General features: G+C 42.3%; 1 protein-coding gene and 1 long non-coding RNA gene across 11 annotated transcripts in view; both read left to right on the top strand.

The window, feature by feature from the left end:
* Nucleotides 1-23,487, top strand: part of LOC136449035 (tyrosine-protein phosphatase non-receptor type 13-like) — a 40,990-nt gene extending 17,503 nt beyond the window's left edge. For 7 of the 9 annotated variants that reach the window (XM_066448807.1, XM_066448812.1, XM_066448814.1 and 4 more), the window contains 16 exons: nucleotides 160-337; nucleotides 1,322-1,532; nucleotides 3,995-4,253; nucleotides 4,949-5,041; nucleotides 6,013-6,180; nucleotides 7,124-7,373; nucleotides 7,785-7,829; nucleotides 8,312-8,452; nucleotides 17,335-17,447; nucleotides 17,810-18,134; nucleotides 19,266-19,438; nucleotides 19,926-20,077; nucleotides 20,556-20,697; nucleotides 20,873-21,007; nucleotides 22,477-22,755; nucleotides 23,253-23,487. In XM_066448807.1, the coding sequence (XP_066304904.1) occupies nucleotides 160-337; nucleotides 1,322-1,532; nucleotides 3,995-4,253; nucleotides 4,949-5,041; nucleotides 6,013-6,180; nucleotides 7,124-7,373; nucleotides 7,785-7,829; nucleotides 8,312-8,452; nucleotides 17,335-17,447; nucleotides 17,810-18,134; nucleotides 19,266-19,438; nucleotides 19,926-20,077; nucleotides 20,556-20,697; nucleotides 20,873-21,007; nucleotides 22,477-22,755; nucleotides 23,253-23,309 (2,721 nt within the window). In that variant the 3' untranslated portion in view covers nucleotides 23,310-23,487. The remainder of the gene's footprint in view (nucleotides 1-159; nucleotides 338-1,321; nucleotides 1,533-3,994; nucleotides 4,254-4,948; nucleotides 5,042-6,012; nucleotides 6,181-7,123; nucleotides 7,374-7,784; nucleotides 7,830-8,311; nucleotides 8,453-17,334; nucleotides 17,448-17,809; nucleotides 18,135-19,265; nucleotides 19,439-19,925; nucleotides 20,078-20,555; nucleotides 20,698-20,872; nucleotides 21,008-22,476; nucleotides 22,756-23,252) is intronic. The other 2 variants (XM_066448808.1, XM_066448816.1) reach the window with 2 other exon arrangements.
* On the top strand, nucleotides 9,804-15,690 carry LOC136449036 (uncharacterized). Of its 2 annotated transcripts, none has more exons than XR_010757969.1 (10): nucleotides 9,804-10,238; nucleotides 11,569-11,637; nucleotides 12,022-12,087; nucleotides 12,549-13,118; nucleotides 13,338-13,394; nucleotides 13,651-13,716; nucleotides 13,933-13,989; nucleotides 14,227-14,298; nucleotides 14,570-14,635; nucleotides 14,850-15,690. It is a non-coding gene; the product is annotated as an uncharacterized lncRNA (long non-coding RNA). The 2 variants fall into 2 exon arrangements; XR_010757970.1 differs by lacking the exon at nucleotides 14,227-14,298 and having other exon boundaries at nucleotides 14,850-14,909; nucleotides 15,153-15,690.
* Nucleotides 23,488-24,414: the final 927 nt, after the last annotated feature.

The raw sequence follows: 24,414 nt of genomic DNA on the forward strand, positions 1-24,414 counted from the left end.
ATATGTGACTAAAGCACTACTGGGAAATTAAAACAACCATGAACGCTCCATTTTCCCCTTAGCGCGAAATAGAAACCGTGCGAACTTAAATGCATCTACAGTACTGGCCATATAGGTACAAAATCTGATACAGATATGTACTCCCTTGTTGTTTGACAGGTGAATGGGCAGGACGTGTCGGACATGAGTCACTCGGACGCTGTGAGTCTCCTTCGCTCCACGCCGCAGACGGTCACCATCAGGGTTTTCAGGAGGCCGGAGTTTGAGCAGCCAGCCCCCCTCCCACCCTACACCCTCCCAACTGTCACTCTGCACAGGAACACAGCAGGGCTCTTAGGTGGGTTTACAATAATCCTACAATAATTGTGTTTGTAGAGTAGTAAAGCCATACAGGCTGTAGTAGGTTCTATGGATCAGGGTTTTCAGGAGGCCTGAGTTTAAGAAGACCGCCCCCCTCCCCCAGACACCTTACCTATTGTCACTCTGTCCAGGAACACTACAGTTGTGTATGTAGAATAGTAAAGCCATACATGCTCTAGTAGGTTCTATGGATGCGCAGAAGGTCTGATTTTTGTGTTTGAGTTTCATCTCGACAAGAGGTTTGTTAGCTGTTAATTGTGTATGTTAAAAGATACAACACAGGGCTCTTTGGTTGGCCTGCAATTGTGTCTGTTGAAAAATCTGATGTGTTCCCAGAAGTGTAGGGATGCCAAACAAGCCGTATGCTAAGGAGAAAGCCAAATTAATATGCACCTTGTTTCCTAAACAAAATGAAATGTCAATAGATGAGAAATATTACAAAGTAGTGCTTGCATCCCAGTAAGAAGTAACGCCCGTGCCAAACTGTTGTCTAATGTAGCATTAATGTCGCACTACCCTGTCCATTAATCATCATTTATCACCCAGTCTTATTGGACTGATGATCTGAAGGGGAAGTGGAAACCCTTTCCCCTGGCTGTTGGTCACACCAAATTAAGCCTCTGCCCCCTAACTACAGTCCATCCTTGTCAAAACCCCAGTTGTTGCAGGGTGCTAATGTATAGGTCAAGCATGACTAAAGGCTTTGGCAGAAAGCACTAATGCTGGAAAGATGCCAACTAATTGGTTGAAGCCTTGGTCCAAGGCATGGCTGCTAGGACATTGAGGAACTGGTATTTGGACAGCCATAATTACCATGAAATTACCATGGCAGTGTGCAGTAACCAAGCATTAGTGCTACATATGTATTTCTGGCATAAATGCTATATTAGACAACAGTTTGGCAAGGGCGCGGTGACTTAAAGTAGTATTGTCTGCTATTAAAGGTTTCCTACATTGGCAGGTCTGAATTTGACTGGAGGGGTGGGCTCACCACAAGAGGCCATCTACGTGGGCGAGGTGATTCCTGACCTCCCCGCAGACCAGGATGGTAGCCTCCAACTGGGCGACAAGGTCCACTACATTGGGGACCAGAGCATGCTGGGATTGTCGTCTGAGCTAGCGCAGGCAATCCTGGAGGCAGCAGGACCGGAAGTGGAAATAAAGGCAACCAGGTGTTTGTTTACATTTGTTTGTATTGCATACCCGGCAGGCTTTTAGTTAGGATTTATAGACAAGGGGTCCAAAAATGGGGGGTGGGGATGCTGTGATGTGGGGGTTAGTTTACTACTAACTCAATGCAGTTTGGCTTTATGCCTGGGAGGGGTACCATAGATGCCATCTTCACTCTGAGACAGCTACAGGAAAAACACCTGTCGAAGAAGAAGGAACTGTTTTTCATGTTTGTCGACCTGGAAAAGGCATTCGACAGGGTGCCACGGCAAGTGCTATGGTGGGCAATGAGAAAGCTGGGAGTAGAAGAGTGGATAGTGAGGGTAGTACAAGCCATGTACAGACATGCTTCATCAAGCGTACGGGTGAACGGCAGCTACAGTTCCAAGTTTGAGGTGAAGGTCGGAGTCCACCAGGGCTCTGTGCTCAGCCCTTTACTGTTCATCATAGTCATGGAGGCATTGTCACAGGAGTTCAGAACCGGATGCCCTTGGGAGATGCTGTATGCAGATGACCTGATGCTGGCTGCAGAGACCGTCGAGGAGTTGAAGCAAATGTTCATCCTCTGGAAGAACAGCATGGGTTCACGGGGCCTGCGAGTGAACATGGGGAAGACCATGGTCCTGCACAGCACTCTTGCTGACACTAGGCCAGTGAAGGAGTCAGGGAAGTTCCCCTGTGGTGTATGCAAGAAAGGCGTTGGTACTAACTCCATCTTTTGTGGACAGTGCATGCACTGGATCCATAAAAGATGTACTAACATCAAAAACAGGCTGAAACAAGACAGTAGCTTTATTTGTAAGAGCTGCACTTCGGCAGGTGACCTCCCCCCAGATCCAGAACAACTCACACAAGTCACAGTGGGAGAAGAGAACCTCAAGGTGGTGCCAACTTTCTGTTACTTGGGGGACATGATCAGCCAGGCAGGAGGCTGCTCCGACGCCGTGACGGCAAGGATTAAGTCTGCTTGGAAGAGTTTCCACGAGCTCCTACCCATACTCACAAACAGATACATACCTCTCAGAAACCGTGGACATGTGTTCAACTCCTGCATCAGAAGTGTCCTACTCTATGCCTCGGAGACATGGGCCGTGGCATCAGAGGACATCAAGAGGTTCGACAGGAGCGACAATGCCATGGTCCGATGGATATGTCCCAGGAAGCTCACAGAAACACTCTCAACAAAACAACTTAGAGCCAAATTAGGAGTGCACAGCGTGCAGGACGTGATGAGAACCAAACGTCTACGCTGGTATGGGCACCTTGAAAGGATGGACAGGGAGAGGTGGCCCAAGAGAATCATTGGCATGACTGTGGAGGGCCGAAATCCACGTGGACGACCAAGGAGGAAGTGGATTGACAAGATCAAGGAGGACCTCCACCACCTCAACCTACACGATGCAGACCCACAGGACAGAGGCACCTGGCGAGCTGCCACCAAGCTCCCCCATCAGCATGCAAGCACGTCAAACCCCCAGATGATGGGGACAAGAAGACGCTAAACCGGATAGTGAGTGAGTGAGTGAGTGTGTTCTAGTCCAATATCATACTTTTAGCAGACCATTTTAAGCACTAAACACTGCTGGTTCCCTCTCTGTCTCCCAATGGGCTCTATGGATTAACAATTTCCTGGCATTTTGATCAGTTTTCATGCTGTCCCAGTGTCTGGTAGGACTAAAGCATCAGTGACACTGTAACACAGTCACATGTGTCTGAAATTACCAAGGAAACTGTGCGTCCAGCTGAAAAAGAGGGCGTCCAATTTCCTTGTTATTCTAGTACCGCGCGTCCAATTGACGCATGGACGCATGCCTAGCTAGAAGCCTGATACCCAGTAAACTGCTTCATGGCGAAACCAGGTTTGTACGGAACAGTTTGGATGGTGATGTAAAGCCGGCGGCCCTGTAGATGACTCAAGCATCAAACTTCTGCGCGTAAAAGAACCCAACACACTTATCGAGAAGAATTGGGGTGCTTGACTGAAAACAGGAGCCGTAGCAAAGCCGCGTTGAACTTTTATTTACTTGAAGAAGCATCATGCTCCACCTCAGTTGAGGATGACTGATTAATTACCTTTCAAGGCGACTCGTTTCTGTTTCATGCCACAAAACTGTACAACCAGTCTCTTTCGTAAATTTTTAACGTGTAATGTGGTAAAAACCATCGTTTTTAAAATGTATTGATCTTTAAATTGTCCTAACATGTATATTTGTGGCTATTTAATCTTGTCATTCCTGTCCGACGGTTTATTCTTGATGCCACGCACACAAGCTTGCAATTATCTTATAGTTCAAGGACATTGTGGATCAAATTGAACTGTGACCTGTATTTTGTATATAATGACTAGTGGAACCGACAATTGTTATTGTCAGAACAATTCAGGATATCCGGTGGGATATCCTGCCAGTGTGCATATTTTAAAAGTTGTAAAGTTGCAAAACTTTTCTTTCTCATGTTGCCATAGGAACGGCAGACCTGTGCACCAGCTGGAGGAAGATGATGACCTGGCGACTCCCAGCTCCCCGGCAACCACGCCCCAGCCCCGCCCGGCGATGCAGTCCCGCACGTCTGTCCGGTCGCAGGGCTCCGACTCGGAACTGGAGCGTGGCATGGAGGCAATCTCTTCCCCCGCCATCCCCATGTCACCCCTCCCGCTGACGGACTCCAGTACGGAGAACGAGAGCCCGGAGCACGGGCCGCCCTCGCAGCTCTACACGCCAGAGGTACACGGCTGGCTAAAGAAGGGCCTGGCTTGTTGCATTAGACAAATTTCTAGGCTAAGTATAGAGCCCGGAGCACGGGCCGCCCTCGCAGCTCTACACACCAGAGGTACACCACTGGCTAAAGGAGGGCCTGGCTTGTTGCATTAGACAAATTTCTAGCCTACTAAGTATAAAGCCCAGACAATTCATTTATTAGGTATTTGTTTTTGCGTAACATACTTTAACATCCCGACATGTACTGACAAATACTTCTTAACTAGTTGCATCAAGCCTTTTCCACCCTGATAATACCATTCACATTCATTTTGTTCATACTTATTCCCACATCCCATTTTAGAACACTTATTAGTTGACTTTCATCATGAGTTGCATTGTGTTGTTTTGCACCTCTACTTACCGACTTCACTTGAAACTTCATCTGACAGTGACAGGTGTTGTCAGATTCTGAATAAAAGTTGAACTGTAATTGCCAACACAAAAATTGGACTTTAACAAATTTTGATGTCACGGAAGCAGTGTATTGCTGACATTCCTTGATAAAGACTGAAGTTGATCAGTCGAAAGTTTGGGTCCAATTTTGTGTTGGCAATCTTAAAGTTCAACTTTTAATCAACATGCTTACCATCTTGTTTGCAACCCACAGTTTCATTTCTTCATGTCTTGTTTTTGCACTTGTCTGTATTTTGTTCTCACAGTTTGACACTGATGACCGTTTCCCTGACGACCGTTACCTTGACAACCATTTCCCTGACACTAACACACCCCTCCAGTCCCCCAAGCCGCAAGTGGTGAGCCAATGGGGTCCTATCAATAAATGGATACTGATTCAAATTTAAACACAGATTCAGCACAAGAGATAATTATAGTACTGTAAAGTCATTGACGTTCACAGTGATTTTATTTCAAGGTTGAAGCGAAACAAGTGTGTTTTAAATTTTCTCAGTCAAAACAATGCTGTGTTACAGAAGTAGTTGTAAATTAGAAATACATATTCGCGGTGTCATGACTTTGTGGTGGAGAGGTCACAGCGAAAAACACAAAAATGTAACCCAGGGAAAGTTTTGAGATTTACAGACTGAGTATGTCACCAGAATATGACTATGAGTTTCCAGCCAAAGATTTGGCCTTCGTCAAGATTGCTGACCATGCAACTTACTTCTGACGTGTGTGACTTTTTGGGAGGGGGTCGAAGCTTCCTGGAAGGCTGTAGTGCCTGCTATCCTTGATGAGTATGTAATACTTTATCTCCAAGCAGATGTAAGGAACCGGCTCAGTCTCAGTGTTTTACCTGTGGTTTTCCAACATTTACATGTATCTAGTATAGTGCATCGGTAGCACACTTTGCAGGAGGGTATCCCCCAGAAAGTGTGCACCATTAGGGAAAGGCCTTCATATTTCTGAATAGTCACATGTCAGAAGTGCGTGTGAGTGGGTGAGCAGTGTTGAAGAAGGCAGAAGATTTGGTTGAGAATTCATGTACATTTGTATTTCTCTTTTTTTCTTGCGTTGGATTGAAGTTGAAATAGTATCACAGATGATTCAACATTATAGTACATGAATAAGGGGTTACAGTAATTACATACATGTTTTTGTACATGTAATATTGTTTTGAAAAAGAAAATTTGACATTGAACATTCTTTCATGATCAATGGTAATAAGAACCAGCTAGCAATTCACTGTTTCTGCCAAGGTGTGAGAAAAAGGCCATTGAGGGCAATAAAGCATTTTTTCATACCAATGCCAACACCCCTGTTTCAGAGTGGCGTGATCCGTCTGGAGCTAGAGAAGCCCAGTGGCGGGGGCCTTGGATTCTCGCTGGTGGGGGGTGAGAAGGGTGGCAGCACGGGGATATTTATCAAGACCGTCACGCCCGGCAGCGTGGCAGACAAGGACGGCAGGATGAAGGTCGGAGACAGGCTCCTACAGGTAGGTCAGGGGCAAGGGTTAAAAGGGAAAAAATTGGCAGAGTTTTACATCTTGACTAGTTCTGTTGTATGATCGAAAGAAAACCCAAGGTCAAGTTGGTTCAAGGTCAAAGAACACAGTTTTTATCCGCGACCCCCGGGATCCATGACGCAGTCCTGAAAATAGTGCGGCCCAAACTCTTGAAGACTGGGTAGAAAGCTGCATGTGAGAGACATCCATGTGTAAACTGTGCTGTGTGGTGTAGAAATATGTCGGCTTGTAGACCGTAGGATTAGGATAGTGGGCCTTTTCCGCTTTGTGTATAAATGCGCCATCTTGTGCAACCGCCTCACGGGGTCAGTCGGTGCAGTTCAGTGACCTCTCGCAGAGCGCTGTTTCAAAGTGGGCGTGGGGAGCCGATACGCCGACAGGATTTTTTGGTTTTTTATTTATTTGTAGGTTGTACCCTCAATTCAAACATATTTCGTTTTTCGTATTTCTCAAGTGCACCGCGCTATAATTTTTACCGCGTCGAAGCTAGTCACCTTCGGGCCCTTAACTATAGAAATCCCCATAGGCCGGAAACTGTGATCTGCTTCCTCAAGGATCAGGGTTTGAAGTTCGTCAATTACTTTAAAAGTCCTTAAAATATTTTTTGGCCATGGCTAAAAACTTGCAGGTTGTTTGATAGAACAACTATAGAGATTAAATAGGTTAATTGTTATTGACACCTTACTGCTTTGATAGATGTTTTTTTTGGGGGGGGGCAAGTTTAATAGAGCTCGAAATACCCTCCTGTGGTTCGCAGAAAATTTGCAAAGATTGCACACAAAAATCAAAACCTTTTTAACTCTGCAATTGTTTAAAAGTTTCAGACTGATTATCACTATTATAGATGATCACATTTTGTAGTTATGTTTGAGTAGGGATAACAAACTTTTCCTCTGGATATCATACATTGTAGATCAATGGCGAGAGTCTTATCGGCCTCTCCCACAGCAAGGCTGTTGCCATCCTGCGCAAGTCCAAGGGCAACGTGCAGCTGGCGGTGTCTCGCGCGCCGCCCTCGCGCCCAAGCAGCCGGTTCAACGAGAAACAAGCGGAGAAGATGAGCGAGACGGAACTTCTGCATCACCTGGTGAAGCGCGACAGCACGCCCATGCTCCTCAAGGACGAGGAGGGGTCGAAGAGGGCAACGCCAGTCACCGACAAAGGTGAGGTCAAGGTTGAAGGGTCAGAAGAGTTTGCAGATGTATTGGAAGCAGAAGACAATTTCCAAGAAGATGAGGCATGCAGACCTTTGACTTTTTTCTTGATTATCTGGTTTGGCAAATGCACAAGTGTAACAAGTCTGATTGTGAAATCTAAATGCTGGCCAAATTTGAAAGTGGACTAGCCCCCTGCTGTAGTGACTTGCCTTATGCACCGTGGGTGCGGGAAGGACTGGCTATAGTTTAGCCTAAGAGAGCCACACCAGTTTACCTTTTCTACTCAAAGATGAAATGACCAGCTCAGTAGTAATGCTGGTGGTGATGGAGATGGTATTTGGGGGAACGTTGTTGTTTGTTTATACAGACCCAGGTTGGTTTATTACTAATTTTTTCCCCTCTGCCACTTGTGGACAGCTAAACTGGGCCAGGCTGAAACTGTCGCTCCTAAACCTGCTCAAAGTAAGTTGGTTTGTCTGTTGCCCATGCAGCACAGTGGTGGCGGTTTCAGAGAACTTATGGTGCAATATTTACGCTTTGCTACACAATCCCTAACAGAGTCTATCAATGACATTCACTTGCACTGTGCTATGTTCCTGCAGTTATCTATAATTGTACATGCACATATAATTGTACATTGCCAGAATAGAAAAAGCAAAAAGATTCAATTTGTGTCATATATGAGTCTAAACACTCCTCTTCTAATCTTTCAACAGATATGATAGTCAGAGTAACATATTCTGACTATTTTACTTATAGAAAATGCTCTACTTGAACTATGACCATTTAAACAAGATTTTAAAGGGCTTTAAGTTAGAAAATAGCCAAAGGGTAAAATTGGAAATCACCCCAAAAGATGTAGCATGGCATAACCTTATGAGACATTTTATGCATTTTGGTTTGAAAGAATCATTTTCCTCATTTAGCCTAATTTTTTATTGCAGAAGAGGAATCTGAAGCCATCAAGTCCCTGATTGACTCGGTTCGACCCGGGGCGCAGCATGGGTCATCCACTCCAACCCCACCACCCAGGTCATTCTCCCTGGGACTAACCGGCAGCTGGCAGACAGATGAAGAAGATACAGGTAGGAAAACAGGGTCTTTTTCAGAGTACAACATGGGTCATTTCTTAGCTTAACCTGGGCCCAGCGTGGGTCATCCACCACCACCCAGGTTGTTCTCACTGAGGCCGACTGGCAGACAAAGGTAGGAAAAACTGGGTCTGTTTCAGGATGCATGCAGTGTGGGTCATTCTTCTTTTTCTTGAAATCTTTTTTTATTTCTTAGCTTTAACCCAGGGCCCAACGTTGGTCGTCAAGCCCTGCCCCACCCCCCGGGTTCATCTCCCTAGGGCTGACTGGTAGGAAAAAAAACTGGGTCTGTTTCAGGGCACAATGTGGGTCATTAATCTTAGCTGTAACCTTGGTGGTGCAGCATGGGTCATGAACCCCTGCAGTTGTACATGTATGTTACTTGGTTGGTTCATATTTCCCAGCCCCAGCATGTGGCATCTCTCTGCATGAGGGTTGGCAGATTGCCGATAGGTACATATAACAGTAGACAAACTTTCAAGCCTTAACAGAATGTGTTTTTACCATTGCCTTCCATGGAAAGCCAAAGTTGATAAGTCCACCATCACTTCGGAAGGAAAAACAGCATCAGATTCTGATTCACAAACGAGTGAGTTTAACTTACTGTCGGTGATGTGATTGTGACTTCCCGGTGCTCTCATACATACATACATGTTGTGGTCGTGGTGTGGTCACAGTGGTTGGTAAAATTAAGTTGGTGTTATGATAATTGTACAATTTTGCACCATCATTGTGCAAATGAGATTGGACCTGCTTTAATGTTGTCCTCTTTATTTCTTACGTAATTGTTTAAGACACTGAGGATAGAGAAGAGAAAGTGGAAATTGAAGGGACTTTAAAAAGTGCCTCTACAGAGAGTAAGTTTTCGAATGGATTTCTTACTTTCTGCATTTCTGCAGTTGTGAAGGTGTTTCTTTATGGACTGATAACCTGGGATGTTTGTATATCACATTGAATGTCCTCTTTTCTTGCTTCATCTGCATTACATGGGAATTACATGACTTGTACAGCCCAAGAATCAACCGTTTCCATGGCAACTTCAGTTGCTACAACACAACAGAGTAAGGCTACAAACTAACGATTTTTAAAATTTCTTCCATGCACAAAAGAATTTGACTTATTTTTCCTTGCTGTAAACAATTTCATATCCCAATTGTATGACTTGTGTGTTTAACTTATGATCAGGGATACATGTCATGTACATGGGTTCACAGTTTATTTTTTTAACGATCTCGCTCAATGCAAGGCAGTAGGGGGCCACTTCTGAACATAGAACTATTGTAGCTAAAGTGAGAGATAGTGGTGTATGTTTGTTTTGAAGGTTTGTAGGTTTATATTCGGGGGGAAAGCAGTGGGCTGGGAGGGAGTTCCATAATTTTGCTGGTCGTGGAAAAAAGCTGTTACTGTAGAATGAGTTGTGTGGGAATGTTCACAGTGGTGTCAGATTTAGCAAAACATACAATCATGTAGTCAGACTTTTACTGATGCCTTATGTGTTTCTCTAACTTTGCTTTCCCTCGGGAAGTTGAACACCAGCAAGAACTGGAACAGACCGCTTGTAAGTTACTTTCGAAGGAAGTGTTTTTTGGCTAAAGATGATAACTTATCTTACATCTATGTGGTTTACATCATGTAAGTTGTTGTGGTGACGATGTGTTGTGTATTTGCTAAGATGTGAGTTGACGTCTTCTTCTGTACTTTGTTGTTTAAGTTGAGAGTAAGGAGGCAGTCCTGTCCTTCCAAGATGTGGAAATATCTTCTTCAGTCTTTCAGGGGTTATGTGAGTCCATGTTTGGAAGAAGCACACTTTTTATAACTCACTTTTTTTGGGTTCGTGCAATTAAGATATAGTCAAACCTATACATGACGACCACCTGTCCATTGTGACCACTTTTTGGTGGTCCCTTAAGCCCCCCTTTCACTGGACCCGCGACAAGCGGCCGATCAAATTGACAAAGCACTCAACGAATTTCATCGACAAAAAAAGAACTTTTTAAAGCTTTGTGTGTTTTCTTGTCTTTTTATTTACATTTTGAATGATATTCCCATTATAAAGTCATGTGTAACACAAATCCAGTTTATGATGCAGCGACACCGCCAGCGTGCCGCACGTCCAGTGAGAGAGAGTTTAGATATCTTTTCCCATTGACACAAGAATCTGTCACTAAGAGTCTGGTCTATAGTGACCACCTGGCCACATAGACCAGATTTTATTGGTCCCAAGTGGTCTTCTTGTACAGGTTTGACTGTAATGTGCCCTTGCTGGTGAAAGACTTGCGCCCACCTTTGATTTCTCGCTTGATACTGTATAGATTTTACCACAACTGTCACAGTAGCTGGGGTTTGATATAATTGAAATGTCATGATACCAGTAGTTTTCTTCACAATATAACACACAGGCAACCTTACACGCAGGTAACGGATCAATGAAGCTACAGCTGCAGTGTTTTTTCAGTGCAGTACCTGTATCCCTGTAGCCGGTATTCCCTCCCTTTGGCACAACACACCAGCTTCATAGGCACTGCAGCACTGCATCAGCTGGTTATATCACACTGAACTACCTGTCACACCTTAGAGCCTTTGCACATCTAGCTGTAAGCTAGTGACAGTGCCTCTACTGCCTCTACTGTTCCACTCAAAATAGTTCTCAAAGTATACAATTATACAATGTAGAATACAACAAGGTGTATTCCGTATCGCCGGAGGTACCGGCCCAGGCGATGCGACCCGCAGGAGGGCTGGGACCGTGGGTGATGCGGAATACACCGTGTTGTATTTCATTTATGTCATACCCACCCGAAAAAAGCACATTTCAATTCAAAATGTGCCAGAAGTTGAGAGAGTTTTGTGTCCTCGAACAAAAAAATCGTAACAACATTGATTCACAACCTCCGAATCCGGTATTCAAATTTTTGCAACCGGCGCACTCGAAATACATTCTGAATATTCTATGGAAGGCCGTGTGATACAAGTAGAACGGCGTGTGATACGGAAAATTATCACATGATGCGGAACACCCCTATCGAATGTTTTCGCGGGCCAGGTATGACATAAGATGTGATATGGTACTGACAGTCACTGTTTTCTCCCGTGCTTGCTAACCTGGACAGTTGAGAGTCAGGACGGGTTTGTCAGCTTTCAGGATGTGGAGTTCACCTCCACTGCGACACACAGTGCTTGTGAGTGGCTTGTTTGTTTGTTTGTTTGTTTGTTTGTTTGTTTGTTTGTTTGTAAGATGTAACCTAGTATATATACCACCTTTTGTGAGACACTACAAAACGTAGTACTTTTGAGCTTATTGACTTGTTAGGTGACTTCAAACTTCCGTTGCTGTTTGAAGTCACCCTTAGTTGAGGTTAAGCAAGATGATGCCTTTTCAAGTAGCTTGTTGTGTGCATTCAGTAGGGCATTACTATGGCTCATGTTTTCAAACTTAAATGCACCTTAATCACAAAAAATACAACACAACACTTCATTTTACCAACCATTTGAAGAATGGTTTTGTGTCAATGTGTCGTGAAAACCTACATGTTTTTCCTTCTTGTACGATCTCATGTGGACAGTCCAACTTGAGCAGATATCAGAAACCCAGGAGCTAGAAACGATCTCGACTGTGGAACAAATCACATGTAAGTTTTCACAGTGTAATGTGCGTGCACACATCTTTAAAGTCGTTGTTACAAATCTTGACAAGTCATGCATAAATGTCATGTAGTGCCCAATAATTTAACAACAAAGTACATCATACAATGAATAAAGAAGTTGACTAAATGTGCACCATACAATCCATGTTCAAACTTGAAATATTTCAAACTCACCAGGGATGATTGATAGAAGGTATGGCAGTATAAACAGTTTTAACAGTGGAGCAAGTTTGTTTGTTTTGCATGGCCGGTTAACCACTAGTTTTGTACAGGAAGACAGTACAGGTTCGTTTTACTAATAAGTGAACCCTAATGTGTATGCATTCAGGACTGATATAACTTTTTTCACACACTTTGGGCTACAAAGTCAATTCTACTTGCCTGCAAAGACACCATGACTTGTAAAGGCACAATGTACAGTCTATTCTCTTTGTTTCATCAAAAAGTTGAACATGAGGAAGAGTCGAGGGAATCAGTGTGCATATTTGACCTGGAAACATGTGAGTAGCCAACAACTACAAATCTTTACATCTAACAGTTCTTGAAAGTTGAGATGAATAAATACAGCTTCAGATTTAATCACAGTCATGCATGTATGCAAAGCATTCTTTCCATGTATCGCAATAATCTCAGTTTCGAGACTAACAGAAACGTTGGTCGGATATATATGTTACGTAATATATAGCTTTCATACATTAGTTACTGTAAATGTAAAAGTTCGCATGGTTTTTATTTCGAGGTATGGAGAAAATGGAGTGTTCGCGGTGGTTTTAAGTTTGCGTTTGAAACATTAGTAGCGCTACAGTCATAGGTGGGCATAAATTTTGGCGGTGGTTTTAAGTTTGCACTGAAGAGTTTGCAGCGAAACTGCGAACATAAAACCACCGCAAACATTTCTGCATTTTATAGTTACTGTTAGCAATACTGATATATTACTACTTTGTAAAAAGCTGAACAAGAGGAAGAGTCCACCTCAGAGTCAGGGGAGACAGTTTGTACACTTGAACAGAAAACTAGTAAGTACATGTAGCAAACAGTAACAAATCTTTATACACCAGTTCATGAAATTGGAGAATGAATTTTAATAAATTTGGTGACGTACAAAGCAAGGTATTATTTCTGCATGTTCCAATAATAACAGTTAAAAGACCAACTGATATGTTGGTTGGATATACATTATTACTTTTATATGACTTGTGTTACTCTTACTGGTATCTCTCTGCTTTTTTAAAAAGTTGAACACGAGGATGATTCAACATCAGAAACAGGCTCCACAGTTGAACCAAATACTTGTGAGTAGAAAACTTAAAATCAGATAAAGTTGACAACAAATGATTTCTGTGCCCAAAAATCTTTTCGACAGCTGTCATAATTGTTATATTTGACTGTTGACAGTTCTACTTATAAAGGCTGATTGACAACTTAGTTATTGTTGTAGTTGGAAGGTTTTTAGTCAGCTCTCTTGGCAGCAACTTTCTTGTCATGCAAAACTGCTGAAACGTTCTTTAGAGCAAGTCTTACTGGAATTTCTCTGCTTTGTCCGAAAAGCTTCTCATGAAGATGAGTCAACATCAGAGTCAGGGGAAACAGTTTGCACAGTTGAACAGAAAACTTGTGAGTAGAGAACAGCTACATTGGTCTTGAAATTGGACAATGAACAAATCCTTATACTTTTAGATTCAATGACATACATGTACATCGTACTATCATTCATACCGTGAAAATTGGCAGTTACAACACCAAAATGTTGGTCAGCTACAAATATACATATGTGTACAACTTTTATATATTAGTTAGTCTTACTCATATATCTGTGCTTTGTAAAAAAAGCTGAACATGAGGATGATTCAACAGCAGAAACATCTTCCACAGTTGAACAGAGCATTTGTGAGTAAAACACTTTAAAGAACGTTAAGTAGAAAATTTTAATGTCCAAATCATTTCCTTAGCATTACATTTGGTTGTTGACAGTTCTGCAGCTGGTATCTCGTTTTAATTAGTGTTTTATGGGCATTTTGGGGGGTCAGTTTGCTAAGTCTAGTAAATGGCCTACAAAACTGCCGGAATGTTTAATGACAGAAGCACATCACACTGCTACTAGAATCTCTCTTCTTTTTTCCAAAGTTGATCATGGACATGAAGATAATATCACATCAGAGACAGTGGACACAATCTCCACAACTGAACAGAAAACCTGTGAGTACCTACTACAGACGATCACCAATTGTTGGTATTGAACAACATTCTTCTTCTTTTCTTTTCTGAACAACATTAAAGTTGAACAAAATGGTGTTTTAGTGCCAAATTATCTTTTTATCAAACATGCACCAAAGGAATGCTACAGTAACTGTAATTAGTCTTATATATATATATCTTTATTCTTAGACTAGCAAATCAAACTTTCATGGTGAATGGCACTAGACATAGTACAGTATCTTACTGGTATATCTCTGCTTTGTTAAAAAAGTTGAACAGAAGGAAAATTCAACATCAGAAACAGTGGAAACGGTTTCCACGGTTACACAGAAGACATGTGAGTACCCGTAACATTCAAGACTTAGTACAGTAGCACTGTGGTCATTTGGGCATGTTGATAAAGTTGTATGCACAAAATCAGCTTCAAAGATAGACATTGCGGCCCTCCTACGTTTTAAGTAACATTTTGACTTGTTTGCTTTTTACCATGATCTTTCCAGTTCCATAAGTAAGTCTCATTTTATCTGTCCTCAAATGCCCCCAACAATCAGTCCAACTTGAGGAAATCTTGACCACCCAGAGTCTAAACACTGTCTGCTATGCTGAGAAAAGTAGGTGACCTTATGTGACGTGTATTGTTTCAACTTGATAAGTGTGATACGGACTTGGATTTTATAGAAGTGCAACATTTTGTAATAGAAATTTAATACAACATTTTGCTTGCAACTACTGGTGCAGAATTTTTCACTAGTCCTTTTTCTACAAATTTTATACGAGATTAACTTGGCTGAAGGTTAAACAAAGTCATGCAAGATGGTTTTCTACCCTTTCCTCTCTGTGCCTTCCCTTGGAAGTCACTGTGGAGGAAAAGGAAGCGACAAAGATAGAACACATGCTGTCTGACAGCATCAAGGAAAGTAAGTAGAAATTTCAGAAGGAGATGAGAAATCTTTACCAGCATATATGTACATAGGGTCAAAGGTCATCTTGATAATTGTCTTTTCACAGTTTTCTTTAGTTGCTTATTTACCTCCTTGAAAAATTGAAGTTTTTGGTGCGTGTGTCCTGGGGAATATATATGTTAAGAACCTCTGGAAGGATCATTTCTTGTTTGTATTGTGATATTATATTAGTGATGATTCTTTACTTGTTTTAAATGTACTCTGGAGGTGTTGGCCTTGTAAAGGATGCATCGATCCTGTTGCCAACACCTCTCAGATTTCAGTCTGTGAAGTTTAATAAATAAGTAAATAAAGGATTGCAATAATATTTTGTAAGTGAACCTGACAAGCCAGGTCAATTTTGGGCGTCCTGGTAGCTGACCTTAGTACTGCAACAGGACGTCTGGTTTTTGTATCGTTGGTCCTGGACATGCTGTGGTCTTGTTTGAATAGTTCTGCATGTATGTTTGGTCTTCTCGCAACTGACCTCCCTTTTTATGATAATATTTATTGTTCTATCTGCTTGTCCATCGGAAGGCCAAGTTCAAGTTGAAGAGAAAACAGAGCAACATCAGATGGAATCTGTGTCCATCGCTCAAAGGAGTAGGTTTCCTCTTTGGTCTTTTTTGAAGATGGGGTCAAACCTTCTTGTCATCCTTAATGTTGTGCATGTACATTGTGTCTCATGTCTTATGTCTCATGGTGTGTTACTGTCTTAAGTTGATGTGATGTTGTAACAATTACTCAAGCAACTGGATAAAATTTGGACTCCAGTTGCTTGAGTAGCTGTTACCTTACACGTCTTATTACCTGGATGTCTAGTCTGCTTTATCGACGGTCTGCTAGAAATACATATGAATTGATTTTTATTCTCAATGAGCTTTATGTCTACGTCTAGGGCTGACCCCAAAGTTGTGTTGCGCAGTAGAGTACATTTGAATACCTTTAAAGTCCCTTCTTAAAATCTTTAATACCTTTCTTTTTCTTGAAATTTTTTTGCCCAATCTGGAGACTTTTTTGGTTATAGGGAACAGGTTGGGTCTTAGCTTTCCCATTTTGGTTGAAATTTGTTTAGTTTGCCATTCTAGTTGGCGTAAGGGTAGATGTGAATTGTTGGGTCATGCAGAGGGATACATCAGAAATCTGGGGTCAAAGGTAGGGTTTCCTTGAAACTGGCAGCTTTCCTCGGAGTTTGAGCTGTACAACCCTCTGTTTTCTTTGCATGGTTATCAACTAAACCCTTGTGACTTTCCAGTGTAGAAGAATTTTTAAGATTGAAGTTTGGGTTAGTACTTTTATGAAGTCTTGTTTCAGTGTATCTTAACATGCTTTCCTATGGGCAGCCATAACTTTTAGGTCAGCCCTGTATTTCTCAAGGTTCTTACATGTATCTGTAATGTTGTTCTTACTAATAATTATTGATGATAATAACGTGTCTGTCTCCTTTTGTGGCTTTACCTGGAAGTCAAAATGTTTGAGAGAAAGTGTCAGGACGAGAAATCGTTCTCTAGCCCCCAGGAAACGGAGCAGGGTAAGTCAGGTTGTAATTATGGTAGTGTGTCTTGCATGGTGCGCTTTACTCAGACTAGACTTTCTCTGTGTACTGTGCCAGGGCTGGTGTGTATTGTCAAGGTAATGATGTTGTTTTCCTCCTGCATTACCCAGAGTAATGTACTCTGGTGGTGTTGGCCTTGTAAAGGATGCATCGATCCTGTTGTCAACACCTCTCAGATTTCATTCTGTGACGTTTAATAAAAAATTTAAAAAAAAATAGAGTACTTCATTTTTCCCAGCATGCATGCAATGGGGTCTGTGAAGTTATCTATGTACTTGTACATGCCAAACTGTTGAAGCTATTGATGGACATACATGAACTGTAAATTCCCTTTTTTTTTTCAGGGACATTTCATGTTCGGATGTGAAAAGAGTCTTTTCAAGTGTTGGCTGTTGAAACGATTCTGTAGTACAGTATTGATACAATGGAAACGTATATCAATGGTGTTATGATTTTGTAGTGGAGAGGCCCCCAAAAAAATACATTCAATCATTTCAAACATTTCAAAATTCACAGTACCAATGTCTGTCGCCCCCACAGGAAGTGATGTGGACTCGGCGGCCTTTGACCTTCCTGACGGCTCAAGCCCGAACCCTTTGCTGGGGGCTAAGTACGTGCCCAGCAGCATCGGTCAGGTTAAGACAGCCAAGGAGGTAAAAATGTTGTTCTTCTCTTCTCTCCCCATTTGGAAACATTTCTTTTTGTTTCAAATATCCTTACTTGATGACAGTTCTTGATTTCATAATGGACAAGATCAGTTACTTACTCCCAATTCAAGCTCGCTCAGAAGCTTTTTATGACTGCCTTTTTATTATATCTTCATACCTTCCATCTCAGCAACTTGTGGGTATTTCTGTGAGGGTATTCATCTGGAAAAGAGACATTTGTACTTAAATTTTGCAGTACAATTAAACCTAAAGATCAGCCAGGATTAAACCTTGGCTAAGTTCTTTTGTCTTGATGTCCAAAAATGTCCTAGAATACAGACTAAAAGTCAGTCATTTTCCCCTTGCAGACAAACGACCTTCAAAACTCCTCTCTTCCAACATCCTCCAAGCTGAGCAGGAAGGCACCCCCCTTCCTGGACCTGAACCACACCCCCTCCCCCTCCCCCCCTCAGGACTCCCCACCCCCTCTACCCACATCCCCCCTCCCCAAAGACTCCCCACCTCCTCTCCCAATGTCGTCCCTGCTGCCCGGATCTGGAGGTCGCCCCCCTCCCATCCCCACCAGCCCTCTCCCTGACAGTGATGATGATGATGATGATGTGACGAGCAGTAAGATCTCCTGGGGCAGTGATGACGACCTGCCCATGCCCAGTGACACTGAGGACCAACAGTGTAAGTAAACATGTAGCATACATGTGTGGGGAGGACTGAGTTTGGCTTGAAGTTCACACAGAGGACCAACAGTGTAAGTAAACATGTACATGTAGCATACATGTGTAGGGAGGACTGAGTTTGGCTTCTGGATCCGAATGTCATGAGTTCGAATCCCACACAGTTCATTCAGCTATAATGTTGCCAAGAACAATGGCATCCTGGCAGCATCGTTATAGCATTCTTAATTTGAATTTATTACATCCTGTTAATATTTATCAAACATTCTATCCAAATACAATTATTTCCCACTGCGCAAATAATCCTGAAGCTTGTTGACAGATATCTATTCTACAGAATCATTTATTTAAGTAGCATCTGTTGGCTTCTACATAGGGTTGTGTCAGGTCCAGACCTGTACGTGTACGTAAATAAGTTTGGTCTATAATCTGTAAGTTAAACATGGAGCCAACTGTCTTGTTTAGTGGTAAATTGTCATCTTTGTATGAGGATTTTTGTACTTGAATCTCAAAACAAGTCTATTTGCAAGTTTTCTTCATTTTCAATTGTGAGGTTATCAAAATTGTCATCTCTGTCAAGCGATTTACCTAGTACTTTTAGTCTTAAAAAAATGGTGTCCACTAGTGTTTACTTTGTTTATTAGGTACATGTACAGGTACAGCAGATGTTCAGGTTCAGACCTGTACCTAAACAATTTTACAGGTACAGGTCCAGGGTTTTGGTGGGGTCGTGTGGCGCAACGGCAGAGCGTTCGACTCAGAACCAAGAGGTCCCGAGTTCGAATCCTGTGATGTCACCGATCTTGTGCCCTTCGGAAAGGCACTTTACACGACTTTCCTCACTCCACCCAGGTGTAAATGGGTACCTGACTTCGGTTGGGGAAGGTCGTATTGAGGTCACCTGGTGGCGCCGAATGGCAGCCACCCAGACCCTTGCGACAGTTCCACAAAATGCAAGTGTGGATTAGATATTATATAATGTTGTGTATTATGTGAAACCTTGTAATACCCTGCATCAATTCAGCGCTAGAAAGGCTGCCATTGCGGGTAATTTCTGACCAATAAAACCATTATTATTACACAGTTCTACTTCTCCGTGTAATTTATAAGATTATTTTCTCCATCCTCCCAGCCTCAGGGAACCCCCCTGCTGGTACCAACGCTCTCGTGACGGAGAGCGATCTGGAAGAGATGGAGGTGGTGTGCCCCCCGCCGGGCAGCAGGTACTCCGGAAAACCCCTACAGAGCCTCATTTCCCAGCTCAAGGGCAAGATGGAGGCTGATGAACCAGTGGAGGAGTACAAGGTGGGAAAAAAATCATTTTTGGTTTTATAAAATATTTTAATGTCATCCATTTTCTTATATGAGACTATCCTCTGAAGCAGAATGTTGTCAGAAGTGCCAAATCTAATTATTAAATCTGTTATGAATGAAACTTTGCAAAAAGACTGAAAGGAGTCATTTATAATGGCACAGCACATTTTTCTAAAAGGCAGACAGAAAATAGTGGGAAATCAAAGTTTCAGAATAGGTATGGTGGGAAAAACTGGAATAGCGAAGCTGAACACACTCAGATTTTTTAGTTTCTTGACAAATAGAGTATATTGTCTAATTTTTGCAAATGGCTGCTTAAATTTGCTCAAAAGCATCTGAAAAAATATCAATGAAATCAAATTTATGTGACCTTATTAGAATACTTTCTTACTGATGTAGGGTTAGGGCACAGGGTTCTTTGTTTTGCTCTTAGCAGTAAAAATGTATTAAATTTTGTGTTGTACTGTCTTTCCCGCAGGCCCTGAGGCAGGTGAAGGCGACGGATAACTGCGAGGTAGCAAAGCAGCTGAAGAACCGCGACAAGAACAGGTTCCGGAACGTCCTGCCGTACGACACCACCAGGGTCCAACTGGGGGAGGGCGGGGACTACATCAATGCAAGCCACGTCAAGTTAGTATCTACACTTGAAACTTGAAAGGGTTGTTGTGGGGTCGTGTGGCATAACAGCAGCTGGGTTGCGGCTCAGAACCCAGCGGTTCCCTGACCCTTGGGAAAGGCACTTAACACGACTATCCTCACCCCACCCAAGTGTTAAAACGTGTATATCATGTGTGGGCCACGACACCAGCAATAGTTGTCTGACTGTGTGGTCCAAGTGTATTGCACTGTTGCAGTTCTAGTAAAATCAAATCAAAATCGAAGGTCCTTCTGTGTTGGTAGAAGTCATTCTGACTCAAAGTTGAACTGTAATTGCCAACACAAACTTTTCTTTATTCACAAATTCACCACGAAAGAAGGCCTTAGAGCCACTCCAATGTTTTGGGTTACAGTACTGGACTGTGGATCATTACAGATGTTTGATTTCAAAAGTTTTCTGCGACTTATGATCCACCGCTCACTGATGTGTTTTTTGCCCCCTCGTACCCAGAATCCCAGTGGGCAGTGACACGTTCCACTACATCGCCAGCCAGGGCCCTCTGCAGGTCACTGCCGGGTCATTCTGGCAGATGGTGTGGGAGCAAAGGGCAGAGGTCATTGCCATGGTTACCCTGGATACTGAGGGTAGCAAGGTATTTCTTTTTTTTCATCTTTATTTTTTGTACATTTTTTAAGAATGGGCTACACCTTCTGCGCTCTAGACACAGTGAAGAATAACCCATTGCCCCTACAGCCTCAAAAAGGGCATGGGACTACATTTACTTGTTCCTTCGTATACAACAGTAAGTTCCTCCACTCCCCCCACAGGTGAAGTGCCATCGTTACTGGCCCGACTCGTCGGAAACTCCGCTGACTTTCTGGAACAAGTACGAGGTCAGCCTGGTCTCCTCTCAGGCTCTGGAGGACTTCAACATCCGGTCCTTCAGCGTTCGAGACGTGGAGGTGAGATGGTTTACTGGACCTGCTTTACAGGCTTTGCTTTGCTGCCTACTTTTCAAGCTTTGCTTTGCTGCCTACTTTACAAGCTTTGCTTTGCTACCTGCTTTACAAGCTTTGCTTTGCTGCCTACTTTACAAGCTTTGCTTTGCTGCCTACTTTTCAAGCTTTGCTTTGCTGCCTACTTTACAAGCTTTGCTTTGCTGCCTACTTTTCAAGCTTTGCTTTGCTGCCTACTTTTCAAGCTTTGCTTTGCTGCCTGCTTTACAAGCTTTGCTTTGCTGCCTACTTTACAAGCTTTGCTTTGCTGCCTACTTTTCAAGCTTTGCTTTGCTGCCTACTTTACAAGCTTTGCTTTGCTGCCTACTTTACAAGCTTTGCTTTGCTGCCTACTTTTCAAGCTTTGCTTTGCTGCCTGCTTTACAAGCTTTGCTTTGCTGCCTACTTTACAAGCTTTGCTTTGCTGCCTACTTTTCAAGCTTTGCTTTGCTGCCTACTTTACAAGCTTTGCTTTGCTGCCTACTTTACAAGCTTTGCTTTGCTGCCTACTTTTCAAGCTTTGCTTTGCTGCCTACTTTACAAGCTTTGCTTTGCTGCCTACTTTACAAGCTTTGCTTTGCTGCCTACTTTTCAAGCTTTGCTTTGCTGCCTACTTTACAAGCTTTGCTTTGCTGCCTACTTTACAAGCTTTGCTTTGCTGCCTACTTTTCAAGCTTTGCTTTGCTGCCTACTTTACAAGCTTTGCTTTGCTGCCTACTTTACAAGCTTTGCTTTGCTGCCTACTTTACAAGCTTTGCTTTGCTACCTGCTTTACAAGCTTTGCTTTGCTGCCTACTTTACAAGCTTTGCTTTGCTGCCTACTTTTCAAGCTTTGCTTTGCTGCCTACTTTTCAAGCTTTGCTTTGCTGCCTACTTTACAAGCTTTGCTTTGCTGCCTGCTTTACAAGCTTTGCTTTGCTGCCTGCTTTTCGTGTGGAGTTGTGTGGCGCAACAGTTACTGTAGCGTGTTCGACTCAGAACCAAGTGGTCCTAGGTTCGAATCCTGGTTTGCTTTTTGGGATAAAATCAAAATTTGGTACTTCCATAACCCCTTCATTTATAAGTGATTTTATCGTTATTTCAGACCTTGCTCGACCTTGCCTTGCTCCCTGCGATCCAACATCTTATTATTTTGTTAGCAAAATTTTGTATTAATAATTGAAAGTCCAATAACTTGAATTTTCAATCTTTTTTTTCCACATGTTAACTTCTTCAGTTAAGTCAAGTATTATATTACTGTTAGAGAAGGAAACGAAGCTCTTCCATAATTTAATAAATCCTAAATTGATCTTAAGTGACATGAATTGAAGTTGAAAAGTTTCAGCTGTCTTTCAAGGGAATATCTTTACAGTCACAGACTCAGATCAAGATCTCTCCCCTGATATGCATTCATCTTCTCATGATTTTCTCTAAATATGAAATCGTTGATTTCCCAGACGAGCGAGGTTCGCTCGGTGACCCACCTGAACTTCACCACCTGGCCGGACCACGGGGTTCTCAAGTTCGCCGACCCGCTTCTCCGTTACACCCGGGTCATACGCAGGTTCCACCAATCAGGGCCCGTCCTGGTGCACTGCAGCGCCGGGATTGGTCGGACCGGAGTGCTGATTCTGGTGGATGCTGTGATTGGTCTCGTTGAGAGGGACCAACCGTTTGATATCCAGAAGCTGGTGGAAACTATGAGGGAGCAAAGGCAGGGGATGGTTCAGACAAAGGTATTGTGGGGAGGGGGGAGCTAGCTACATTTAACGAGAACAATAATTTTTCAACAGTGACTTTTGTAAAGTCCTCTTAAACTACAACTTTAGATACAAAAGTGACTAACAGTAGACTACATGTATGATTATGTACTTCTAACAAAAGCAAAACAAAATTTATTGGACAGAACAAAAGTATGGGGACTTTTGTTAGGTCTTCTACAGCTTGAATCACCATAGGAAAATATGGTACATTACCTCAAGTTTGTACATGTTTATAAGTCTATATGATATTGTGCATCATTATGTACAAACGACTACCATATTCAACTTTACCCTACTAAATTCACATGGACTGGGCTTACAATTTGTTGTATTGCAAGGAAATTAAAGAGATTGGCTCCCTTGACTTGAGGGACTAAAAGAGATCTAACTTTAAGTCAACACTGAAGCTCTACACTATAAGAGGATTAGGAAAGGACTTACAGAAGTAAAACGTTCTCCGTCTTTTACAGGAACAATACATCTTCTGCTACCAGTGCTGTCTGGAGATCCTACAGAGTCTCAAGTGAGGATCATCAAGCCAAGACTTCTCAAGATCAGTCTCTTGTCTGCCAAGACATTGTAATCAGAGTCTCAACTTAAGATAGTCAACCAATGTCTTCTCAAGAAGAGTCTCAAGTCAAAAGTGTCTTGCCAATTTGTCTTAAGCAGATTCTCAACCAAAAATAGTCAAACCAAGACTTGTAATTATAAAGAAAAGTCTCAAGTCAAAGGTGTCCAGCCAAGATGACTTAAGCAAGAGTCTCGACTTAAGATATAGCCAGGCCAAGTCTTCTCAAGAGGTGTCTCAAATAAAGCTAGTTAGAACAATATAGCTCAAGATACTAACCTTTGTGACCACTGCTTGCCAGTAAGAAAGATGTCTAAGCTGGCCAAACTTGATGCAATATCATACTATAAGATCTGATCTTTGCTCACAACAATGTATGATAATATCATGTACATGATATAAGCCATGTATTGCTTAGAGTGTGTTACATCATACTGGACGGGTATTAGGTGATTTTTACAGGAACGGATGAAAATGGCAAAATGGTGATCTGTGTGTAACGTTAGATCTGTGCCTTTTTTTATGATATCATTGAGGCTTAAGGGCCCACAACACTGAACTAAGTCAGCTTGTTCAATGAATTCTGTACATATAGTAGAAGGGAGAGTGAAGTGCCTTGAGTTCGAAATTCTAGCCTTAACTTTGTGGGGGTTTTGTATGTAGCAATAAGCCAGCTTACGAATAACTCTACACATGTCAGCGAGATGCATTGTGGGTAACATGTCAAAGTTTAAGGTATGGTCAAGACAAAAACTGTCTACAGGTTAGGGGCCTTCACCTTTGGCATATTCGCCACAACTCATCTTGTTGCACAAGCGTAATTTAAACCATAACAGGTTTATTTTAGCATAAGATGGTGGAAGAAGATCATTATGCAATATAAACAGAAGTAAAAAAATGGTGCATTTTTAAACTTGGGTGTGGAAAATAAGCATATCCTGTAATTCTATGTATTGTTTACATTTTGTATATACTTTTTGTAAGAAACCGTTTTAGTGATATATCTTTTAATGCACATATTGTGCTTGAAATGTAGCTTTTTATCATTTTGTACATACATTATT

The sequence above is a fragment of the Branchiostoma lanceolatum genome, chromosome 14, assembly GCF_035083965.1.
Source record: "Branchiostoma lanceolatum isolate klBraLanc5 chromosome 14, klBraLanc5.hap2, whole genome shotgun sequence".
NCBI lineage: Eukaryota > Metazoa > Chordata > Leptocardii > Amphioxiformes > Branchiostomatidae > Branchiostoma > Branchiostoma lanceolatum.